General features: G+C 30.7%; 1 protein-coding gene across 1 annotated transcript in view; it reads right to left on the minus strand.

Moving 5' to 3' along the window:
* Positions 1–11,661, minus strand: part of LOC106682306 (protein artichoke) — a 150,936-nt gene that overhangs the window by 24,930 nt on the left and 114,345 nt on the right. The window contains exon 3 of the mRNA XM_014423084.2: positions 2,813–3,060. Coding sequence (XP_014278570.1) covers positions 2,813–3,060 — 248 coding nt within the window. The remainder of the gene's footprint in view (positions 1–2,812; positions 3,061–11,661) is intronic.

An 11,661-nucleotide genomic window follows, 5' to 3' on the forward strand; every position in this document is an offset into this window, starting at 1 on the left:
TATATAAACAAGAGATGTACTGTTCAGTAGTCTGTTTAACTAGTTTACGATTTGAGTTAAGTTCTTGTCTGAGTGTGGATTTCAAGTATTTGTCTCCTAGGGAATCGAGATACTGAATCGTGTCTGAAATGGCAAGGGATATAAAGTTAAATATGACTGATAGACATAATCTTCGTCTGAGGGAAAAAGTGGTAAATGCCTGCTGTTTAATTTCTTGACTTGGAATAGCCAATTGCTGCACTACTGCTCAGAGCAGATGCCATTTCAGAGTGGGTTGGTAGAACGGCGGTGCCATCAGTGAATTTTGTTAACAATCTTTGGAATACTTCCAATAGATTGAACGTGTTGAAATAATAATTTTTGGTGTAGTATATAAGGCACATTTTTTTTAACAATTTAATGTTTCATCACTTGTTCTCGCGATATGGTAATTTTATGAACTGGCAATGAATATATCGGGAATTAATATTAATATTTGTATTCACCTACTACCTAGAGTATTATTTGTGGAATTTCATTTTATTCTTTATTTTAGCTGACATATTATCACATTATAATTAAAATATGTGCCTCGTCATAAGGCGAAATTCTGCCTCCTTTTCAGGCGCACTGACAAAAATATTTATAAAAATATTATATTTAAAAAAAAAAAATATTTACTTGAAACAAAATTTTTTCAGACTAATTAAAAAAAAAATTTTATTTATTCAAATAAAAAAAAAATTAATTTTCGATGAATAATAATTTAAAAAATAATAAATTAAAACTAACTGATTGTATTCTAGCTTCATAGTTAAACGTGTTAGAATGTGTCACAGCTGAATTGATGTCAATTGTAAAGGAGAAAAATGGGTGATCTAATGGTCTCATCGAGTGGGGTAAGATTGTGCCAAGAATAAAACATTACTCTCACTCATAAAGCACAATTTTTTTTTCACCTCGAAATAGATAGCTAAAATGAATACCTTTCTGCATTAAATTCATCAAATTTTGTTGGTAATTATAGAAATTGGACAAAACAAAAAACCCTAAAAAAAGGCATATTTTTACGATAGCTTAACTTATTATTATAAAAATAATCCTAAATTTTCAACATCGTCCTCTCGATTGCTTAATTACATACAAACCAAAAAGGAAGTAAAATGGCAACGTCTAAGACATATTTTTAAGACCACGTGTGACTCGGTAATTACAAAATTAATGTTTTTATTTACATTAATAACATCAGGTCTGTAGCAATGCTCGACCAACCCCACCTACATGTTCTAGGTCAACTGTAATTCCGACAGGTATGCTTTGGGCTGACGTAACCACAATTTTGATTGGTCCTTTCAAATCGCGCTAAGAGGAATGATTGGTGATGGGTCGGAGGATGCTGATTGGTCCTCTGTGATGAAGGCGTGTCCATCAGCGGTTCATGATAACGGTTGCACAATACCGCTGCGTAACTGTTTAGCGGCCTTCCTTCCAATTACACGGGACTTGATGACTTGTCGCTTCAACTAAGCCTTCTACTTGTTAACGTTCATTATGAGCTCATACAGCATCAGTATGGTCATCAATTCATTTCCAGTATTTGTATTTTATGAGTGCGCCCTTCTATACATGGTACAATTCTATAGATTAATTCTTGGTTTCCAATAACGTATATACGATAACGTAGATGAAACATTTAATATTTTCAGCCCCAATGCAATTGTTTTAACTCCACTTCAATAAACTAATATTGATTCGATACTCTACACTTGAAACACATTTAGTTTCGAAAACTAGTACTCATTAAGAAGCTTTTCACTAAAGAAATATTATATTAAGTATTCTTTTAAAAAATACAAATGTTGAACTACAGACATGCAATTCTTTTCAGAAATAAAGGGAATAACAGTTTATGAAATATAGATATGATAGTAATAGTGACAGTTATCAGCGCTACTACTATGCAATTCAGAGTGCAAAATATGAAATCTGCTGTCATAATACGATCACACTAGCAGGATTAGGTTAATACATAGTAGTACTATCAACCCTCTGTCAATATACGACAGCTGTCTTCTACAGGTAGATACCTTGACAAAAGCAAAGTTAGTATAAGATATAAAATCTTATACTAACATCTTGAAATGAGAAAGAAAAATAGGAATGAATGAAACATTTGTATTGGTTGTACAGACCGAAATGGATTGTAAAAGGAAACTGTAGGGGGGAAAAAAATTGTTTATTATATCTTATTATTGTATCTCTTTTTTTCTGACTATACCATGTATGTGTAATTTATATATGTCCGATTACGGATTGATAAGTATGCTGTGTGAGATAGCAACCTAATGTATTTAGGCAGCATAGATAAATAAACTATTTCTCTCGCTCTCTTTATTTGTTATTTGTCTTTGGTCTATGTTTGTAGTATTTAATCATCAGTATGTATCATCCAAGCACCAAGTGGAATTATTAGCTAAGTTTGATTAACTATCAGCGTGTAAACAAGCTCTGTTATATTTTCTAGCTGTAGTGATATTACTTGTACGACTGATATTTGTCACGTGGACTAACTGTTGCTTCCTTCTCAATATAATCCTTGTCGATGGACTTTTCGACCTTTTAGCATTGTTATTAGTGTACTAAAATATTTGGCAATGACATGAAAAAATGCTTTAGGTGAGTAAAACCGAACGGAATCATCAACCAGAACTTTCATCTATAAATAATCATTCACCAATATTCCGATCTACACATGTGGCAAACAATGTTTGACAAAGGATTTGCCACTAGCGTGGAGCTGGAATAAGATATGATAGAGTTACAAGGCACTGACCTGCTTGGACGAAGGCCTGGGTAGGAACATGTTGGATGCCAGCTGACCGCTGCGAGAAGGAACCGATAGGAGCCCCTACAGGCAGCGTCGGAAAGTCAGCTCCCAGGATGACCCTATCGCAGTCGAGGTAGATCTCCCCATCGGAGTTGGTCCTGCAAGAGCAAGGGTAGCCCACGGCTCGCTGAACTTCCTCGCATCCGGGCGCTCCTGCGGTCAAATGCACCAGGGCTGTTATCAGCCAACTCCCTCTGAAACAAAATATGGTATATGTTATACACTATGTAGATTGTATAGATTCTTGAATGACGAGATATAATGGAGAAGGTGAGCTGCCAAGAAAAGTGAAGCTAATAAGGCCGGCCTTATAAACGATGAACTCCAGGGGCGTACTAGAAGAGTAAGAGATAATCACCAGCTGTGTATATTGCAGCGTATTCTGTTTCTGTTAAGTATAATTTGGCAGATATTTTTATTTACCTCTATATAAATCCGAGCAGGTTAACTCCTTACTTTTTGGCTTCACTTTTACTTTTATGGAGCTTAAGGTACGTCACTCTGTCCAGAATTGTATGGATTGACTCTTTTTAACCTTTGCAGTATAGATAATTTTTATAGCGCACTCTAGTGGCGTAGCGGAATAGCCGAAAATTAAATTTAATATACGAATTTTGGATTTTTTAACTGGTTTGATTTGAAATAAAATGTTCAATCCGTAAAATCTTTAATTTTCTAATTATAAACGAAAAATAAAAAAGTAAGTGATAGGAGCGTACCGGTATCTAAGTAATCAATATAAGAAAAATATTATATTTAGGACATTTTTTATTCTTCAATTGATAAAAACCAAGTGTCCAAAGTAATGGAATCTCCCTGAATTAGTAAATTCTTAAGATTCATAGAATTTAAACATTTGTAAAAAGTAAGGAGAATAATTCCAAATAGCAATTATCTTACACCATAGTGGAATGTTAAATGTTACCTGAAATTCTACCATTATATGACAAAAATAATTGTACATAACAATTTTCAAGATGAGTAGAAGCATATATAGATGTAAATAAAAGAGTTTATTTTAAAATATTTATATAAACGTTTTAAATATCATTTCTTGACAGTGTATAATAAATCAATATAAATACTCCTCATCGTAAACCGTATCACATTTTGGGTCCTTGAATACAATAATACATATTAATCTAGATCTGAAATTTGGTATTTCAAGTATTTCAAAAGGAATCTTAAATGCCAACTATTTTTTTTAAAACTAATTTTCCAACAAGGAAGTAGAATCGGATACTACTTGATTATTTTTTTTTTTTAATATAATGCATTAAAACTTCTCTATAACAGTAAAAATTATTTTTTTAATAATACAAAAGGTTTCCGTGAAAAATGGGTTAATATAAAAAGAGCAAACAAATAATATAATAGAATTATTTGAACATCTTTACATAAAATGTGATACCTCATAGGTTCCAAAAAACACAAAACACACTTTTTATTTCATTTATTAATAATAACATAATGATCAGTTTTTATTTAATTTAATTTTCCATCTTCAGCAGATAAGATTATTATGTAACTTCTATTTCTAATTAAGTGACTCATAATATTTAGTTCTGGGATCGTCAATATGGTGTAATGAAAAGTGGTGTGGTGTGAGTTTAGTGTCCACATCTTTTTTTATAGCATTTATTATGTACGTTGTTTACCGGGACTTTGATAAGACTGTTAATAAGGGTTTCCGTTGTAGAGAGGTGTCCATTAAGAGGAGTTTTGCTGCATAACCGTATTAAACAATTATGACTATTTAATTTATAATCTAAAACACTTTCTTGAGACTTTTTTTATAGAATTTTTTTAAAATAAATAATTTAATTCTATCCATTTTAGTCTCAAAATAAAAGAGAAAAAATAAAGTGTAAATAAGAAAAATAAAGTGTTTTGAGACTAAAATGGATAAAAATTAAATTATTTATTTTAAAAAAATTATGATTATGTTTGTAATCCAGCACATCAGACTTCAAAATAATTGAGTACTTTTATAATTGATTACTCAAACTCAAAAATTATGAGTAAACTTGTAACACATTATTTCTTGAACATTAATACCATATAATTGACTATGGGTGTTGATGGCCTCAGGATTTTATGCCCCAGCCAACAACAACAACTATATAATTGAAAATTTTGATTAAAATCTTAATAATTATTTTTTCGTATTGAAATAAAAATTACTAAAATAATGTCACTTAACATGAACTAGTTCCAAGTAACAGTAAAATCAAGTAGTAATTTTGTGAAATTAAAAAAATACTGTAAATAGTAAGACATACTCAAAATTTGTTTATTTCGCTTTTATAACAAACCTTTTTTTTAGTATTTATTACATATACTTGTACTTAAACTGGTTTGGGTATGAGTTCTCTGTAATGATACTTAATGTTTTTCTTGAGTACATAAGAGTATTGAACTCTATTCTCAAACATTTTGAGTTTAAGTAATCGTACTAAGCTTACCAGTACCAGTGTACACATTTGTTTTTCTTCTGAGAAGGTTGTAAGAATTCTCCAAACTATTCGTGGAGAAGAAAGAATTGGCGTTAGACCGAATATTACAAGTTTTGGCACTTGAGAGCATTAAGAAGAATGATTCATGATTGATTCATTGCTAGCACCAGTCAGATTAAGTCACAAAGGAGTCTCTTAAAGCATGCTTGAGCATTTTTATTGATTTTTTCTCAAATCCTCCTCGTTGGCTTTGGTAAATTGATTCAAAAAAGTTATTTATAGTTCTGAATATTTTTTAATTGGAAAATTTTGTGTTTGACTTAATTATAATTAAAGATAAGGTCAGAATCAACCTTATTCCATGAGCTTTGTTTATCTCAATCTGATTATGACTTCAACGACAAACAAGAGAACCGATGCGCACAAAGTTGCCCAGGTTCACCTTGAGATCTACAGGCGGCCTTTCTAAGTTTGTTGTTTACTCTTATCCAGATCGATGTATTTCTGCTCATGGATGTTGATAAAATGAAATGTATGGGCATTCATATCAGGCTACCCCTTGCTTTATTTTTAATAAATCCTCGGTTATGAATAATAAACATAAAATATAACTAGTTTTCAGTAATTGATAAATTTTAATGAATCGACTGTGTATTAGTTTAATGATATTGAATTTAAAATGGTGGAAATTGATTAATTCATTGAGTTAGTTTAACTTCGACTTCGACATCGATGCTGTCGGATGCATTTAGAACAAGATCTCGGTGGAAAAAAAGTAAATTAATTTAATGAAAATTGCGTATAATTACATTGATGACGCTCATAAGTGATAGTCTGTCAAAAGTGTTAAAAAATATTAATTTTCGAACCTGTATATCAATCAAATTATCTACAAAACTAGAAAACCTTTCAACATCATTTCAAGTAGAGTAAATTTACTAAAATATGAATCCAAACAGAACTGTTTACGTTCAATAGTTTTCGAAATATAGTTTTTTTAAAAGCAACATGTAAAAAATGTACTAAAAAATCTTTAGTTCGTGAATTTATTGTGAGAAAAGTTTATCTCAGGAACTAAGAGATGTTCCATTAGCACTAAAATTAAAGTTAGCTTTATGTGCTTAAAAGCAGTTCGTGAGGTTTATCTACACTGGAGTAGTAGTTTTCAATATATTTTCCAGGATAAATTAACAAAATATTAATTTCTAACTGTTCGGAAAAAATTTGATTTAAGAAATTCTTATTAGACGTACAGATGTCTGCCAGCAATAAAATTAAATATAGTTTAATGTACTATAAAGTAATGCATGACGTTTATCTTCGTAGCATTAGTAGTTTTCATAATTTTTTCCAAGATAAATTCACAAAATGTTGATTTTTAGTTGTTCGGACGAACTTTTTAATTTATTAAAAACTATATCTATAACATTGGTTATTTCCAGCAATCGAATCCAAGATAGTTTAATATACTATAAAGTAGTTAATAATATTTATCCACATGGGAGTAGCAATTTTTTTTTATATTTGCCTATTAACATGAATTTTTACTTGTTACATACCGAACAACAAGAAATCAATTAATTTTATAACTATCATCTAAACTATTACTCTTAAGAAGATAAACGTCATGAACTACTTTATTGCATATTAAGCTAGTTATAATTTGAGTTCTAATGTACATCTGTACGTCTAATGATTCCCGGGATATAGATTTCCAAAAATAAATTTACTACTAATTTTTCAGTAGATTTTTTTTATGAAATGTTTCTTTTAAAAAATTCTATCTCGGGAACTATTGAACGTAAAAATCTCTGTTAGGGCTCATATTTTAGTAAATTCACTCTACTTTAAATAATGTTCTATTAGGTTTTCTAGTTTTGTGGGTGGTTGCAAAGAAACGGAGATGCGAAAAATTGATTTTGTTAAACATTTTGGAACAGTCGCCATTTTTTATTTTTCATAACTATACTTGGCTGACTCATCAATTTTGACTATCAAGTATACATATTTTTCATTAAAGTAATAAAAAAATTGGGGTGAAATAACTGACTTTTTTACTCCTCTTGGGCTCTGGTCCTGTTTGGACTTCTATATTCTGTCGGTTACCGTAGGACTCTGTAGTTCTTTTCTGAAAATACAGAAACAGCAATAGATTCTTTGCGATAGTGCATTTACGTTCTTAATCAGCGAATCGCCAGTTATCTTTCTAAAAGTAAAGTAGTGAATGCGGCAGTTTCGATGTCATAAACTTTTCTACTTCATAAAGTTATTAAAAATAAAATAGATAAAGTAGGATTCAAATAAATAACTCTAATAAACGATTTACATTGACTGGCTGAATATGATTTTTGCTCATCTGAATAATTTGTTTAGTACTTTTGTTAATTTCTTGAACAACCAAAGCTATTATATACTAAAGGATTTATATGAAGTATGTGTTACACTAGCCCATGCACACAACCCGCAGGTAGCGATCCCGACCTGCTGAAACCGAAGTGCTATCAGTGGGTAATGGCCGGTACCGTTGGCTTCGATAACCCGTCTCTCCGTTAACCGCCTCCATGGAAACTTGATCTCAGTAACTTCTTGTAGCTGGCATAAGGCTGGATTAGATTATTACCAGTGGAGGGTCAGGGATCATCCAAGAAATCATTGAAGGACTCTGATAGGATTTGAATAATTGTACAGCTCTAAATTCTGCTCCTTCGCTCACAAATTATTTTATTCGTACCATTTCCGTGTCGAAGATGTTTAGTTCTGATAATCCCTGTTTATGAAGATATAATTAGAATTAATCGAAAATTGCAATCCGGCCTGGAGGACCATTTTGTTAATTCTAATAATCCTTGTCTTATGAGATAACATCAGAATTAATTACTGGAATGCTATTACTGGTAAATAAGTAATGTGCCCTGTATGATTAAGTAGATAAAATAAATTACTCAACCAGTTATAGTCTTAATGATCTAAATTAATGTGAAATGCTTATTGATGATTTTACTTGGCTTATTCCTTGTACTTCATCCTCTTCTCACTCACTCTGCTTGCTGCTGGTGGCAATTTACTCAATTATGATTAAGTTCTTTAGCACACACAAATAATATTATGTGAAACCGAGTTTGATTTTGTTCTCCTGTTCTCTTTGGTTCCTAGTTAAACTGACTTCTGGTTCCACGTTTACCCATACGTAGTGACAATTTCTTGCTCTTGATTGGATGATAACTGAATAATAATGTTTCCTTCCTTAGATGAACAAAATACTAATTCATAAAATCTATGAACCAGACTTCCTGGATTCCAAAAGCAGCTGAAGTTACAAATCATACGTTTATATATGTTTTGAGATGCTCCGACGGAGAAACCAAAATGAGAGCCATAATGTAAGATTATTATTTCACCATATGTCTATATTATTTTTTTATTTACCTATACTTATCTATACCCTTTATATGTTATTGAACCATACTTATACATAACTTATTTCGTCATGGTTTCTTCCTTTTAATTTTACCATATTTGTTACTGCTTATATTAATTATTACTTCACTAATTATGCAGGCCGTAACTTCAAATCAAATTTGTTAATTTTTTGTATGAAGAAATGGAAAATAAATTCCGTTTTTTTCCTTCACGAATAAATTTTTCATAAGTTCATGTTATGCAATGTTTGTATTTTGTAGCATAAAAATCAATAAAATATTTTATATTGGCTAGGATATTCAACTAGTAAACTTCAACTTTTTGTAGTATCAAAAGGACTTTATTTAAAGTGTCAAATGCAACCAATCAGTTTTGAGTTTGAAATATAAAAAAGGTATATAAATTATGTTAAGTGACTTTTTATTGACTTCAAATCTAGAAAATCAATACCTTTATCGTTATCATCAGTCAGACAAAAAACTCATGCTTTCAAAATCACCAAATGATTTGAATTAGTTTACAATTGAAACATAAACATGTAATAAATTTATGAAGTCAGGAAAATGTGGAAACACCTTCAACAAGTGAAAAAAATTTGAATTTTTTATTTTTGTTGAGGATTTGTATAATGGTTTTTGGGGGGAGGGAAGAGGGGGTTAAAGGGTGCTGAATCCGAATATGAAGTTAATTTTGTTTTAACCTAGTTTATTTCCCCCACCCATCACATATAAATTTCGTTGTTAATTTTATTTCCTTTACTTTTTGTTTACATTACTCTTCTTTTGTTTGTGAAAAATTAATTAAAAGGTATAGTCGAATTTTCCAATGTCAACGGTCTACAAAAAGAAACTTATTAAAATTTTATTTGACAATTTCACTTGCTGGAGGTAGTTTCCACATTTTCCTGATTTAAAACATTTATTACTCGGGTATAATATAATTTGAGAAAATTCCAATGTTTTTTATCTTCTTTTTTCATACAACTTTCTAAGCATATTCATATAATCTTATCATACTTTACAATATTTGTATCTTGTTTTCATTAAGCCCTGAATAGCGCTCTAAAAAGTTGCTAGCAAATAAATTGTTTTTGTTTTTTTTGGTTTTTATGGTATTTTGCATACCTTTGTTGACCACCACCTCATCACTAATAAAAGAAGAACCTTAATTACCGTTTAAGATAAGTCATTATCTTCAGCTTCTGAAGAATGAAGACGAGTCAGGAAGCTGATGGACGCATTAAACCACCACAATAGCTCCATTGTTTTTTTTATAATTTCACTTCTGTTGGCTTGTCTCATTTCGCTTTCTAGACTCATGCGTTCTGTAGCGTTCATTTTTTCGAATGTTGACGCTCCTTATCAAGGAAATGTTCCACACTTAACAAGCGTACAGTGTCCAAGGTTTCTATAATTAATAGCGTAAATTAATTTACATTAAAAAAAATTTCCTAAAAATTATCGTTTATGCATCACCTAAATTATAGCTGATTTTGTACATTGATTTTGATTTTGTAATTAGAGACCCGATTTTCGTGCAATTGCATCTTTTGTTCCAATACTTTCAAGTTCAGTCTAACATCAACGAAGAAAAATCAAAAAATAACCAAATCAAATCATAAATAGCAAGCTCTAGTAATATTCAGGTTGAGTTCAGATGGTGAAAAAAATTATAAGAATGTATATTATTCTTGGACAATAAATAGAAGCCCTCAAAATGAAAAAAAAAATTGTCGCTAAGACTCAAGGCCAATTTATACGAATTATCTTTTTATAAAATAGTTAAGACATCATATTCATGATATGCGTTACTGGAGTGGACGTATGTCGAATTTAATATAACTATTCTAAGAGGATTATAAAAATATAAATATATATAGGAAGATTATTGATTGACCGTGGGTATAGAAGAATGGAATATGGTCCGGGTGCGGTAAAAAAACTCAAATAGTAGATAATTATACTATTTCATTGAGCCAACGCTTCGCCCCACGTTGCAGGGCTTCGTCAGGGCTGTTTTGACGGCAGTCAAAAACAAAGTGTTCAAAAGTAGACTTTTGAACTTGGCGAAACGTTGGCTCAATAAAATAGTATAATTATCTACTATTTGAGTTTTTGTTTACAGCACCCCGACCATATTCTATTCTTCTTTTCATAAATATATATAAATTCACGTGTATCTAACTCAACTGATTTTTCAGGTTTAATTAAGTATTATATCAAAACGAACTTCCAAATTCTTGATTCTATCAAACTTGCCTTTCGCAAACATTCGTTACTACGATACCATGATTAATAAGGAATTAATAGGAAAGCGATTCGTTTCGTAACAAGCTTAGGCGTGGGAAATTTTTTGGCGATTGTAAAGTATGTGATTAATTGATTACTTAATCCGTAGCAGTAAAAGTATTATGATGTAAAAGTTTAAATTTTATATTTTTTAAATAAAATTTTTGCAGGTTGGCCAAACTGAATACAATATAGGACTTTACTTTAGTTGGAAAAAATAAATCTTAGTAAACAGGGTATTTACTGGAAAGGAATGACCCTATCCGTGATTATTGTAGGAGCTAGTGATACAATTTTTAAAATCTGATGAAGTTAGAGATAAGGAACGTTTCCAGGCAATTGGTCAGACAGTACTTTCAAATTAGATAAAATCTAAAGAAAATTAGCTTTCAAAGAAGTCTGCCAATTTAAAGTACAGAAAAGACATTCATGAGTATAATAACATCCTGATAATGAAAATGTTTAACTATTTTTGTTAAAGTGCCAACTATTGAAATTAGAATAACTAGTCTTAAACAAAATATTAAAGTAGTATATGTGTGTATATATATAAGTTTCAGCCTTAGTCAGCTGTTACTTCTATGTCCGCTGACTGAGGAGATCAGCTGATCCCATGTATATAAAGAGATGT

The sequence above is a fragment of the Halyomorpha halys genome, unplaced genomic scaffold, assembly GCF_000696795.3.
Source record: "Halyomorpha halys isolate HHAL.00 unplaced genomic scaffold, Hhal_1.1 Scaffold401.1, whole genome shotgun sequence".
NCBI classification, from domain to species: Eukaryota; Metazoa; Arthropoda; class Insecta; order Hemiptera; family Pentatomidae; genus Halyomorpha; species Halyomorpha halys.